The sequence below is a fragment of the Hyperolius riggenbachi genome, chromosome 12 (genome assembly GCF_040937935.1).
Source record: "Hyperolius riggenbachi isolate aHypRig1 chromosome 12, aHypRig1.pri, whole genome shotgun sequence".
NCBI lineage: Eukaryota > Metazoa > Chordata > Amphibia > Anura > Hyperoliidae > Hyperolius > Hyperolius riggenbachi.
The window spans coordinates 37,928,220-37,942,676 of NC_090657.1; the positions used below are offsets into that span (position 1 = coordinate 37,928,220).

General features: G+C 44.4%; 1 protein-coding gene across 4 annotated transcripts in view; it reads right to left on the minus strand.

Annotated features, from left to right (window-relative positions):
* The window catches only part of CDC27 (cell division cycle 27), a 105,123-nt gene that overhangs the window by 53,142 nt on the left and 37,524 nt on the right, over positions 1-14,457 (minus strand). For 2 of the 4 annotated variants that reach the window (XM_068263744.1, XM_068263745.1), the window contains exons 6-10: positions 13,007-13,164; positions 9,153-9,364; positions 8,606-8,717; positions 8,409-8,521; positions 1,595-1,651 (exon numbers count right to left, since the gene is read on the minus strand). In XM_068263744.1, the coding sequence (XP_068119845.1) occupies positions 1,595-1,651; positions 8,409-8,521; positions 8,606-8,717; positions 9,153-9,364; positions 13,007-13,164 (652 nt within the window). The remainder of the gene's footprint in view (positions 1-1,594; positions 1,652-8,408; positions 8,522-8,605; positions 8,718-9,152; positions 9,365-13,006; positions 13,165-14,457) is intronic. The other 2 variants (XM_068263746.1, XM_068263747.1) reach the window with 1 other exon arrangement.

Consider the following 14,457-nt stretch of genomic DNA (forward strand, 5'->3'; position numbering starts at 1 on the left):
CAGCCACAGTCATGATTCATAAGGGCAAATGCATTGTGGGACTCGTAGTTCCTTAACAACTGGAAAGCCAAGTTTGCAGATCACTGACCTAGTGCTTTTCATGCTGCACACCACTTTTCTACTGCCTTGGCATGTGTGTGTTTATTTTGCACACACACACACACGTACACACACACACACACACGTATACACACACACACACGTACACACACACACACACACGTACACACACACACACACGTACACACACACACACGTACACACACACACACACACGTACACACACACACACGTACACACACACACACACACACACACACACACACACACACACACACACACACACACACACACACACACACACACACACACACACACACACACACACACACACACACACACACACACACACACACACACACTTCCAGAGTAAAAGAGACATAAATTACTTAAATTGCCGACAGGTTTTGGTTTGGCAGTTGGACGAAGCAACTGCCATTCATTAAGTGCTTTTAAAAATAATGAAAACCCTGAGAATCCCCCATGAGGAGATGGGCTAGTCCAACACCTATCGGTTCTATCAGATTTCTACTACCTACTGTAGGTGACAGCAACACAGGGGAAAAATAATGTAAGGCTAATTTTACTCTAAATGATATGTAAACTTATACAAATAAGGCATACATTTCCTCCAAATTTTAAGATTTACCAGACAGTGGTCCTTTAAGTCTGTTGTATTGTAAATAACTCACTGTGGGTGAGTTTACAAATGTGAGTGGAACTGCATCCTTGGTGGTTTTTCACATTTATTTGCAATTCTAAGCGACTGGGAACTTTTTTTTTATTTAACGCTATAGATCAATACAACAAGTCCCCTTGATGGTGGGCATGGAGCTGGGACTGCATTATATATTCTGCATGTTGAAGTGTAACTGAGATAAACATGTATGAACAGCGCAAACCATTAATAACCAGGCTGTTTTACTTTGCTGTAAGTGACAGCCTCTGTCTTGTGGGGAATATATAGTATACTCACCTAAAGGATTATTAGGAACACCTGTTCAATTTCTCATTAATGCAATTATCTAATCAACCAATCACATGGCAGTTGCTTCAATGCATTTAGGGGTGTGGTCCTGGTCAAGACAATCTCCTGAACTCCAAACTGAATATCAGAATGGGAAAGAAAGGTGATTTAAGCAATTTTGAGCGTGACATGGTTGTTGGTGCCAGATGGGCTGGTCTGAGTATTTCACAATATGCTCAGTTACTGGGATTTCACGCTCAACCATTTCTAGGGTTTACAAAGAATGGTGTGAAAAGGTAAAAATATTCAGTATGCGGCAGTCCTGTGGCCGAAAATACCTTGTTGATGCTAGAGGTCAGGAGAATGGGCCGACTGATTCAAGTGGATAGAAGAGCAACGTTGACTGAAATAACCACTCTTTACAACCGACGTATGCAGCAAAGCATTTGTGAAGCCACAACACGAACAACCTTGAGGCGGACAGGCTACAACAGCAGAAGATCCCACCGGGTACCACTCATCTCCACTACAAATAGGAAAAAGAGGCTACAATTTGCACAAGCTCACCAAAATTGGACAGTTGAAGACTGGAAAAATGTTGCCTGGTCTGATGAGTCTCGATTTCTGTTGAGACATTCAAATGGTAGAGTCAGAATTTGGCGTAAACAGAATGAGAACATGGATCCATCATGCCTTGTTACCACTGTGCAGGCTGGTGGTGGTGTAATGGTGTGGGGGATGTTTTCTTGGCACACTTTAGACCCCTTAGTGCCAATTGGACATCGTTTAAATGCCACGAGCTACCTGAGCATTGTTTCTGACCATGTCCATCCCTTCATGACCACCCTGTACCCATCCTCTGATGGCTACTTCCAGCAGGATAATGCACCATGTCACAAAGCTCGAATCATTTCAAATTGGTTTCTTGAGCATGACAATGAGTTCACTGTACTAAAATGGTCCCCACAGTCACCAGATCTCAACCCAATAGAGCATCTTTGGGATGTGATGGAACGGGAGCTTCGTGCCCTGGATGTGCATCCCACAAATCTCCATAAACTGCAAGATGCTTTCCTATCAATATGGGCCAACATTTCTAAAGAATGCTTTCAGCACCTTGTTGAATCAATGCCACGTAGAATTAAGGCAGTTCTGAAGACGAAAGGGAGTTAAACACCGTATTAGTATGGTGTTCCTAATAATCCTTTAGGTGAGTGTACATCACTGATAAGCAAATTACAGACATAAAAGTTTTCCAGGCATAATACTACTTCTGAGATGGGGGAAGGGGGATAGAAAAAAGGTCAATAGTTCACATATTTTCATTTAGGGACACCTAATAGGCTGCCACTGAGCAGAGACAACAAAACATTCAATCTACTACTATGTAAATGTTTAAATTTGAAATAAAACCATGGGATGTCTAAAAAAAGGGTCATTTGAGGAGTAGGAGGATAAATACAATTATCTTTAAAAGTCTCTGCAAATGTAAGACTTAACAGCATATTTTTTTGTAATTGGCTGAATCGGTCACTGCCTTGCTTGACAAAAGCTCACCCTCATTTTAGAAACCTATAGCAATCAATTAAAATGTTTTCCTTTGCATTAGTTATTGAGCAGCCAATCTCAGTTTCTCTGCTTTCTCAAGTGACAGAACCCATTTGCAAAAAAGGTTTCATCTATTCTACATCAGCCCCCCATTTATTACAATATCCATTCAGTACAGTGCATTTTTTGTCTGATAACTTGACCTTGTCAGCACTTTGCTCCTTCCCTTACATAGGACTTATTACTTGCAATGCCTCAGAGTAACGATGGTATGGAACCTGATGTCTATTGCGCTCTACAGTGTATTGGTTTCTTCGGCTAATAAACTTATTTGATTAAAAATGTGCAACTGAGAAATCGTAGTTAATGATTGATAATAAAATTGCACAATGATGTGGAAAACAATAAGCAGGATTGTATGTGGAATAATGAGCAGAAAATGTTCCAAGTTCTGAAACTCAATAAGCAGAGTCTGTGCCAAGAAACTGACTCACTCCCAACCCAGAGTGGCAAGTAGGAGCACGTGGCACAGAATCTCCCAAGCCTGACCTCAAGTCTCACCGAGGAGTTGTCTACAGTGATTGGGAGGGAATAAGGGAATTAACCACGTAACAACTGAGGGGTTTTACCCCTTGAGCACCAGAGCAATTGTCACCTTTCAGCGCTCCTTCCATTCATTAGTCTATAACTTTATTATAACTTATCGCAATTAAATGAACTATATCTTGGTTTTTTCCGCCACCAATTAGGCTTTCTTTAGGTGGGACATTATGCCAAGAATTATTTTATTCTAAATGTGTTTTAATGGGAAAAATAGGAAAAAATGTGGAAAAAAAAAAAATTTTTCAGTTTTCGGCCATTATAGTTTTTAAATAATGCATGCTACTGTAATTAAAATCCATGAAATGTATTTGCCCATTTGTCCCGGTTATTACACCGTTTACATTATGTCCCTATCACAATGTTTTGTGCCAATATTTTATTTGGAAATAAAGGTGCATTTTTTTCAGTTTTGCGTCCATCCCTAATTACAAGCCCATAGTTTAAATATTTATGTCAAGAGGGTACAACACTTACTTTATAAAGAGTTCAGTCCCTAAGGTAACTATTTATGTTTTTGTTTCGCACGAGCGAGCGGGAGCGCGGACAGCGGCGGGAGGTGCTTATATCTACGCTCTTGGTGGGGAAAGGGTGTTCAAAGGAGCGTAGATATGGTAAAGTGGTTAAAACACGTTATTTATGTTGTCACAGGCAACGCAACGTAGTGGTTACTATGAATGTAGCCATAGACACAGAGCTCTAAAAGCCAAGGTTCTTCAACTTCCCTGAATTGCACCTTACCGCTGTATGCATACAGCTTTAGAGGGTGCACCGATGGCACCCACCTCTGTAGTAGCACAGAGCCACTTATGCATGAAGGGGAAAACCATACATGAGCGGCTCCAGGGTGCTTAAAGAATACCCGAAGTGACATGTGACATGATGAGATAGACATGTGTATGGACAGTGCCTAGCACACAAATAACTATGCTGTGTTCCTTTTTTCTCTGCCTGAATGTTAAATATCTCTTTCTTGCTCTCAGAAGCCATTTTCTGCTAGGAAAGTGTTTTATAGTTGGAATTTCTTATCAGGGTCACACTGTAGTCACTTCCTGTCTGAGTCAGGACAGAGTCAGCCACTTACATACCTGATATTTAAATCTTTCAGGCAGAGAAAGAAAAAAAATAGTCCTCGTTCTATTTTATATATGTAAATTAGTAAAAACTCAGTCCTATTCATAAGGTAATAACTTTATCTGTGTGGAGAGCAGATACTGAGCTACAGCCAGGAAGGTAAATATTTACATCCCCGCTGTTCGGAGGGCCAGAGCGAGACCGCCGTGGGACACAGGAGGACGGGGGAAGCCTCGATAGGACCCGGGCACTTTTTGTTGTTACACATTTTCTTTAAGCTTTGTACACACGTATGAGGACCGTCTCCTGCAGGGATTGGAACGCTTCGGGGCATAGTTCTGTACAGGCTAGAAACGTGTGCTGTTATAGAGGGTCCAGAGTAGGCAGGGCAAGTAGTACAATAATGCCCTTGGCTGAGACAATACGCCAGGGTATAGCATTGAGGTGATCAGGGGGCAGCTGTACACATGATAGATCCATGGCAGAGGTGGCCTTGACCGGCTGTCTCACCCAAAAACCAACTGGCCCATGTACAAGGCTTTAAAACAGTATGACAAAATCACAGACCAGGACTACAGAGAGGTGTAAAACCAGGCCTGATGAACAGATAGATAGATAGTACATTTGGAGGAAGAGGCAGCCTGGTATGTATATATAAAAAAAAAAAAGTTAAAATAGAAAGAATTGAGGTGGCTTACCTCAACAACAAGAACCTTGTAAATACAGAGGATATTTATGGAGCACAGGCGGGTCTTTTGCGGGTCCGAGCCCGCTTCCTCAGGCCAATAAAAGTGCCAATTAGATCAAAGCCTCTGACACAGGGAGCCATAGGGACTAGGGTTGCAACGGTATGAAAATCCACGGTATGATAACCGTAAAAAAAAAATACCACGGTATGACGGTATCACGGTATACGGTATTACACAATTCTCATTTCAATTAACCTGAGCCTGCATGATCTGTGGCTGGCAATGCAGATTCTATTTAAAATGAACTTATCTGCCGTGGTGGTAGTCAGGTCACAGGTGACATGGGGAGAGATCAGACACATTAGACTTTGATTATGGTAGGATTAGATTGTGAGCTCCTCTGAGGGCAATCAGTGACATAACTATAAACGTTATAAAATCTTTACTGAAGCACTATAAAATAAATACATCATAAACTTAATAGGTCAGAGAGAGGAAAGTGAGAGAGAAGGAAGGGAAATACACAGCAGTCTGTGAGAGAAGGCAGGCAGGGACAGTAATGCTGTGTACACACGTTGCGATTTCCTGCTCGATCCCGAGCTCGATCCTGGTTGATCGATTATTTCCGACATGTTTGATCGGGTCTCGATTGATACAGCTGTCGATTTGCTCATGTTAAGTATGCAAAACTGATAGCTGTATCAATCGAAACCCGATCGAACATGCCGGAAACAATCGATCGACCAGGATCGGTCCCGCCGATCGAGCGGGAAATCGCAACATGTGTACCCAGCATAAGAGATAGCATAGAGAGATGCAAGAAAGTGGAAGAGTGTCTGGAAATAGAGGAGGTAGAGGAAAAGGAGAGAACTGGGGAGTAAGGCAGATAGAGGAATGTAGGAGGGACAGATGCTGAAAAATGTGTGAGAGTCAGATTCCACAGGTGGTCCAGTTCAGCAGGGCAGGGGTTAAAGCACTGGGAAGGGGGATACAAGAAGGAGGGAGGGTGAGAGGAGCATATGGGTTGTAAAAAAGCAAAGCAGGACAACAAAAGGGCAGCCAGACACAGAAACTTAGCTTGCTTATCTACAGTAAATATAGTGCAGACCTTCCACTGTGCTTCAGCGTCTCTGATTCTGTCGCTGGAACACGCAGAAGAAACAGCTCATCTCTCCCCACCTCCTGTGCAGCTCTGTCATCTTAGTCTCTGCAGCTGATAAACTCTCCGCTGCTGGCTTTCATGCTGGTGTCTGCCTGGCACGCATTTTTAAACATGCCGGGCGGGAATGAGAGGGGGCGGCGCTCATCCTTAGAGCAGGAAGCTCTGCAGGGCTGTAATGTGAGTTCCGTGTATCTGGCCGGGAGCTTTCTGCTTGTGCGTTCCAGCCGCGGCCAGGAGCACTCTGCATATGCGCTCCAGCCGCAGCATGACGTCCTGTCCTGTGCGTCACCATCCGGCACCAGTCAGCAAGCTTTGGGAGCTTGCTTTTCTAATGGAGGGAGACAGAGAGCTGGGCAATAGCGGCGCGGTGGCGGGCATAATGCGGAAGGCGGGGACAGCATCAAAAAACCGGTATTTCAATAATCTGCATACCATGATTACCATGCAATGTGAAACCGCGGTATATCGCGATACCGGTATATCGCGACAACCCTAATAGGGACATCATGCTCCCTATGTGAGAGGCTTTCATCTAATTGGCACTTTTATTGGCCTGAGGAAGCGGGCTCGGACCCGCGAAAGACATTGCCTGTGCTCCATAAATATCCTCTGTATTTACAAAGTTCTCGTTGTTGAGGTAAGCCACCTCAATTCTTTCTATTTTAACTGTTTTTAAAAGTTTTATACATACCAGGCTGCCTCTTCCCCCAAATGTGCTTAGTATACCCCTCAACAAATCTTGTTGGAGGGGTCGAGGCAGACTTCTTGTGGTCTTGACCCCACTAGTCGTCTTTCACTGTTTTCAAGGAGAGCGACTGCATCCAGGTCCAGTTGGGCCATCCCGAGTGGAGTCGGGTTCATTGTCTCCACCTGCTTCTTGTGGTTGGTTGCGCAATCTGCTTTTGTGAGTAGAAAATCTTTTTACGTTTCATTTTAATAATCCCGCATCTCTACATATTGCACTACTGGGCTCACGTTTGCGTTTCCTGTGTTTTTCTCTAAGGTGTCGACACACCCCTACCATTTCAAGATAGCAGATGTGTGTAAACATCAATCCCAAACTAGAGGAGCATTGAGATGTGGAGAGGCGGGGGAAATGTGTAAACAGAACTAAGTAAAGAAACTATTAGTTCTAAGTTATCATACAGGAAGTTGCAGAATAGAGCAGATACGGACCAAAGAGATCTCTTTGATGCAGCTAGTCAGCTTAAACCAGTTCTGAATTGCAACTTTTTTTTAATAATAAAACCATGACTCTGGATAGGTCTACCCTTCCCGTGTACCAGCTAAAAACTCACGCCAGATATTTATGGTTGCTAAATGTTCTACATTGGTATAAGATTCTTAGAAACATGTACAGATGCACATTATACATGTGGTATGAGATTCTGTTACATGCAAAACTAAGTATCTAGAGAGCGCTAGGGGCTCTCTGTGAGCCTGAGCTTAGCAGTTCAAACTCAAGAGACCAGTTTTGTCAGGGTATCCTTAGCCCGAAATTGATACAGGCGCCATCTGTTGGCTGCACACACAACACTGATTCCTAGAGGGCATTGATTGCATGGAAAACAAATATATGATCATCAATATCAACCTGTAGATTCTTTATTTACAGCCTAACTGTTTAAAGGACATGCGAGGTGAAAATAAACCGATGAGGAAAAAAAATTGTATCTATCCTCATTCTCCTAAAAATTACTTTTTTTTTTTTTTTAAAAAGGTATCCCACAGTTTTATTTAATATTTAAGTTTTTACTGTTTCATTGTCGCTGCTCATTGACACATTCATTGACGTATGCCAGAGCTAAAAATCTATGAACTATTGACCCTCTTTATCTCTTTCCTGCTCTCAGAAGCAATTTACTGACAGGAAATGGTTTTTGGCTGTAATTACTTATCAGTGAGGGTTATGTTATGGTCTGACCTGGGCAAAAACTGATACCTGATTTTTACCTTTTTCAGGCAGAGAAAGAAAAAAAGAACACAGCATAGTTATCTGTGTGCTTGGCACTATACATACACAGGTCTATCTCATGTCACCTCTGTTGTCCTTTAAGGGAAGATTATGGACTTGTCAATGTACAAAACTTTTTTCTACATTCCCTAAAATTACACTTTAAATACCTCTCCTCTTACTAACTAGACAGCTTGCAGTGAAATACAACACGTTTGCCGAATGTGTCGATATGTATAACAATTTGCTTTCTCCGAGATAAAGTCATGGAAACTGTCACAAGTTGCATAATTATCTACTGGGAAAAGGTCTATCTCACAGCATAGCACCAGCCATCTTTTTATTACTACAAACCTGGTCTGCGGTCCTGAACCCTGGTTCTGTAGCAGCACTGGGGTCACATCTCGACTGTTGCCACTTTGTGAGAACACAGACTTTGTTCCAGCTTGGCTGATTCTGGCCACAGTCTAGAAGAGACAAACACTTTAGCGATCATGGCTTCTGTGACATCACACCACAGATGCAGTGAACTTAATAATGGACAGACTAACCTTCTTAGGAGGTGTACCAGAAGATGGCACGTCAAGGACACAGGAGGAGTTGTACGTTTGTAAGTATGTCCCATCACCCGGGCTGGGCGTTTCTAGTGGCAAAATCCCAAAACTGGTAGAACACAAAAAGCATACAGATCAGAACTTGCCAACAGAGACTAAGGGCTGGTTCAGATGGACGTCTGCCCGGCTTCCGTTGCCATCTCGTTCGTGCTTTTGGCAGCTTTCTGTTGAGGTCGACGTTTTTGTCCCCACAGGGGGACACTAGCTGTGGCAGTTAACCGACCCTGGAAGCTACATGTAGGGTCCAGGGTCGCCTCAAACACTGGGGAAAATCGGGATCGGAACGCTGCGTTCATGGAAACGCCGGTAAGAGCCCGGTACAAACGCTCCCATTTACTTGAATGGGAGCGTTTAACAGCAAGTGCCGGACGCCGGCGGTAACCGCGGGGCAGACGTCTGTGTGATCCAGCCCTAAAAGTTGACAACATTCCCACAGCAAAAAAACAAAAAAAATCTAAATGCTAAGATAGGAGGCTTGTCTTACCTAGGCGTGAGCGGGCTCAGTGCTGCCGGTCCTCCCAATAAGCTGCGCCCAGTCTTTGGCTTGTTCTGAGCCTGTTTGACCAATATAGCGGAACCTGTCCCCAGGGGCAAAGCGTCAGGAGAGATCACTGCGGAGTCAATGTAGGACATGGAAGAGTCCGTGCTCAAGGAGTATTTTAAATTGGAAGATTCCAGGTTCAACCTATTTAATTCCTACAAAAATACAATTGAGATGGGTTTATAGCATCTTTTCTGTAGGTGAACGTTACTATATGGGAATCAGAATCAGTTATTCGCCAAGTGCGATGGGAGTCGTACGCGGAATTATTTGTGGTTCACATGGCATAGGCAAGTTCAAAAACAGGCAAACATAAACACAGGTAGATGTGACAAGTCATTACAAGTGTACAAAAATATATAGACAATATCGACAGTGTGAGCAGGCCTGGGAGGCCCGCGTAGAGTCATTAAGTTCAGTAGGTATCGGAGACCTGGCTGCGCTTATGGGAATTACTAGTATAATAAATTCAAGCAGAGCAGCAAGACCGGCAAGAAAGAAGACCTAGACGTCACATAGGCCAACTCCATGGTGGCGTTTGTCTAGCAAGATGATGTGGAGTGTTCTGCAGAGGCAACAGATTTACAAATTCTCCACTATAGCCACTAGTAGAATATCAGTAAAAATTACCAAAATTCTACTACTTAATCACAATAATAAGTTATCGGTAAGCTTCACCAATATTTTACCACAACCTAACGCTACTCTCACAAAGATCCCTCCTTCTACTGATGCCTAAATCCAAGACCCCCCCCCCCCCCCAGGTGGTTCCCAACCTTTTACCCCTAATAGCCCCCTAACACTAAAGACCCGCACTTCCTAACCCCCTGATATTTTTGAACCGGTAAAAGCCTAATTAGTGGCTATAAAACGGTAAATAGTGGCTATAAACAGTAAATAGCAGCTATGAGAGGTTATGAACATCAGATTGTACACCATTCTGACTGTAAATTACAACCAGAATCATTGAAAATAATTGTGACAGATATCACAAGTATTGCTTTACTGAACAAGTGCAATTTTACTGTTATTCAGATCGTCATAGAGAAACCAGTTCAGTCTCATCTCTGAGCTGATCCATCTCCGACTTATTGAGGCCAGTCTGGCTAGGAAGAATTTTGCAGGCCAACAAGTCATCCAGAGTTCAGATAAATTTGCATCTATCCACCAGGACAGCTCCCGTAAAGGAAATCTGCCACACTGAACAAATCAAGGATTGCAGCAGCTTGACATGAAGTTAATTTGGCCTCAGCAGCAGCGGTGGGATACATTGTGGCTCGCTGAAATCTGGCCCGCAAAATGCCCCAAAGTTACCAATAGACAGATTAACATTAAAAATAAGCAAAGGGTGACTAGGGCTATTAAATGCCGAGCTTCCTTAGCAATTAATGATAATTTTGCTTGCTTTACTCATAGAAATGAGACTGTAAAGGTATGATTACATCCAATGGCCTATGTAATGGTTTAAAGTAGATTCAGTCTAAAATGTGTTCAAGAGAACCTGTAACAAAACAAATGTCCCCTGGGGGGTACTCACCTCGGTAGGGGGAAGCCTCAGGGTCCCAATGAGGCTTCCCCCTCTCCTGTAGCTGCAGGCAATCCAGCGCTGGCTCCCCCGAAGTCTCCTACAAATCAAGCTTGACAAGCCTGACAAGGCTTGCTATATTTACCTTCCCTGGCCCAGAGGGTGGCGCTGTTGCGGCTCTCAGCACGGAGATAGGCGGAAATAGACGATCTCTGTCGGGTCCGCTCTACTGCGCAGGCACAGGAGACTTGCGCCTGCGCAGTAGAGCGGCCCGACAGCGATCGGCTATTTCCTCCTATGTCCGAACGGAGAGCAGATACTGCGCCTGCGCTGGAGCCAGGGAAGGTAAATATTTACATCCTCGCAGTTCTGGGAGCTTTTCCACCACCGCCGTGGGACACAGGAGGACGGGGGAAGCCTCGATCGGATCCGGAGGCTTCCCCCACCTGAGGTGAGTACACCCCAGGGGAACTTTTTCTCATTGCAGGTTTTCTTTAAAGTGTACCCGAGGCGGTGCGGCAGGGGGGCAGATGGGACACAGGGGCATGTCCCCTGCCTCATGACATGCCTCTGTGTCCCCCTCCAACGCTATAACCCCCCAAAATTGGCGACAATGATGGTCGCTAATATCGAGGGGAAAGGAGGAGAGGGATTCCCTGCTCAAAACGCCCACTGGGGGCTTTCCCCAGCCGCCATTGGGCAGCACTCTTTTCCTGGCCACGCCCCCTGCTGCTCCCCCCCGCCTCCCTGCACACAGAGCAGCTCGCTCTCCTTCCAGTCTTGTGACCCCAGAGGTCATGAAAGTGAAGAGATGCAGGCCATAGGATCGGCGTGGATGGTGGCTACCTGATCCGCCCAGCCCACCAGATCAGGTAGCATAGTTTACATTTTACGTCCCCACTTCGGGTTCTCTTTAAGAGTTTACCGCTATGCTCTGACACTAGCAGGTTCGATTTCATAGTAAGTGAAAAAGTACATCAAGGAAACTCTTATTCCTTCCCTCTATATAGGAGGATAGATGAGGCTGAACTGGCATCACCTCTTTACCAACCATAAAGTGCCCAAAAATGTGGTAAAAAAAAAAAGCCACCTACAGGTATAAAGGAGGCAGTGAATGTTACTACCAATGTGTGGATCAGGAGGAGTTTTGCACACTGGCTATAAGCGCAGTGTTTTGGTGTTTGCATAACAGCACACACAATATTTAATATTTGGCTGTCTGGAAGCAGAGAAGCATGAAACTTTTACAACGGTGCATACACTTTAACCTCCTTAGCGGTAACCCTAAGTCAGGCTTGGGTCGGAAACCCGCAGCTCAGAACGGTAACCCCAAGCCTGAGTCACGGTTGCCACCGGGAGGTATATGCAGAGGTTGTGCAAAGCGGGAGTCTGTAACTCACCTCCCTCGGGATCCAGACGCTGGCAGCCATTCTTCTTCCTGTCTTTGGAGACTCTCGATCCTTCTGGTGAGATCGGCGTCTGCCGCCATGACGACAGACCACAATCTCACCCTAGGGGTAGAGCGTCAACCAGAGGACAGGAGAGAGAATTGCAGCGCTGGATCCAGGGGAGGCGAGTAATGTGCAGGGCTGCTGCAGATCAAGCTAGTGGCATGATTTTTGTCCTGCTTTTAGGGTCTAAAAACTTTTGAAAAATATGCACAGCTTTTAGACCCTAAATGGCGCAAGTAATCATACTGCTAAGGAGGTCAACAGGACCATTTTAACATAAAGAGGCTTCTGGCATCGCTCCCTGCCGCCTAATAGTCAAAACTATAATTACAGGGAACTATATTAAAGTGACCCTCCAGACTTAAAATCTACTCCGCGGCACTATAAAGGCCTGGTGTTTCTTTAACAGTTTCACAGCATCAGCACTTTGTTTTTCCTACCCAAGCCTCATTTTTAGCTGCACAGAAGAAAACTGCCTGGGCATTTTTCCCCTGATGCTGTGCAAAGCATTATGGGATTTCTGATGTTCTGCTGTTTTGGTGCACTTTTATTTTTTAATTTTGAATTTGAGATTTGAAGCCTAGCGTGTGCAGCTGGGAGGGGTGCTCAGGACACAGGACAGTTGGAACTGTGTCTCATGCTCCTGTCACCTCCTTTCAACCAAAAAGATGGCTGCCCCCATGAAATCACAAACATCTGCCTGTTCTTTTAAAACAGGGTGGGTAAGAGATTATATTCCCTATTTTAATTAACATAACTAATGTAACTTAATGATAGTATGTTTGTTTAGGCTGAAGTTCCTCTTTAAGATGTATACTTACTATAGTGTCTTGAGGAGTCTCCATTAATACTGTGTCTGGTTGCCTGTGGGATACAACATTGTGGCTGTTCACCATTACTGTGCAAGTGTTGTTTAGGCAGCTACTGAAGTTCTGGAGGGAGGTCAGTTTGAAGGTCTGCTCAGGGTCTGGCTTTTCACCTACAACACACATTATACACCAAGGAGTTAAAGAGACACTGAAGCGAAAAAAATATATGATATAATGAATAGGTTGTGTACTATGAATAATTACTAGAAGATTAGCAGCAAAGAAAATATTCTCATATTTTTATTTTCAGGTATCTAGTGTTTTTTCTAACATTGCATCATTCTCTAATATGTGCAGATTACACAACACTCAGCATTCAAAATGAGTCTTTCAGAGCAGTCTGTGAACTAATGAACTCTCCTCTGGCAGAGAAAAAGAAAACGGTTTACTTACAGTTGAGATAATAAAAGTCAGAAGACAGCCCTCTCCACGACTTTTTAAAGTCGTAGAGATTAATGGCTTGTTTGCATAGAGATAACAACTGGAGTTTCTTAACTCTTCCTGTACTGGAAACAATTAGACTGATGTATCTGATCTTAATGTTTTATTTCTTAGCTGTGCTACACATACAAATCATAATATCATAATTTTTTTTTCGCTTCAGTGTCTCTTTAAAGTGCTATTGTACAAAGGGTAAATGTATTAGATCATTAGATAATAATAATCATCATCATCCTCCATCATTATCGCTGTCTTGACCGATCTATTCAAGATTCTTCAAGATTTAAATAGACTCCGAGCACCTCTCATGGGCATGCCTTTAAGCCAGACGACTTCCAACAAAGTCGTGCTATGACCCCTCTGAAGGAGCCTCTCTGGCCATGCATGTCACTTCCTCCTCCTGCTTCATTCGGTGATGCACTTCTCGAACAGAGAAGACGGGGTGACCCGGAAGTTATAACATAGCCAAGATGGCTGCCATGATTTTTAAATTAAAATCGAACGAAAACTATTTGGTGCAGAACAGCGATTCAGGCATCAAATGAAAGAAGAGGGCACGAGCTACAGAAAGGTACGCATCTTTAAGTAATTTGCAGTACTGGTTGGAGTCTTAAAGGCATGCCCAGGAGAGGTGCTCGGAGTCCCTTTAACCTCCTTAGCGGTAACCCCGTGTGTGACACGGGGTAAGCCGCCGGAGAGTGCCGCTCAGGCCCTGCTGGGCCGATTTAAATAATTTTTTTTTGCTGGACGCAGCTAGCACTTTGCTAGCTGCGCCAGCACCCCGATCGCCGCCGCCGCGCGCCCGATCACCGCTATCCGGTGCGGCGCGCGGCCCCCCCCCCCAGACCCCTGCGCTGCCTGGCCAATCAGTGCCAGGCAGCGCCAAGGGGTGGATCGGGTCTCCCAATGACGTCCCGACGTCGCTGACGTCATCCCGCCCCGTCGCCATGGCGACGGGGGAA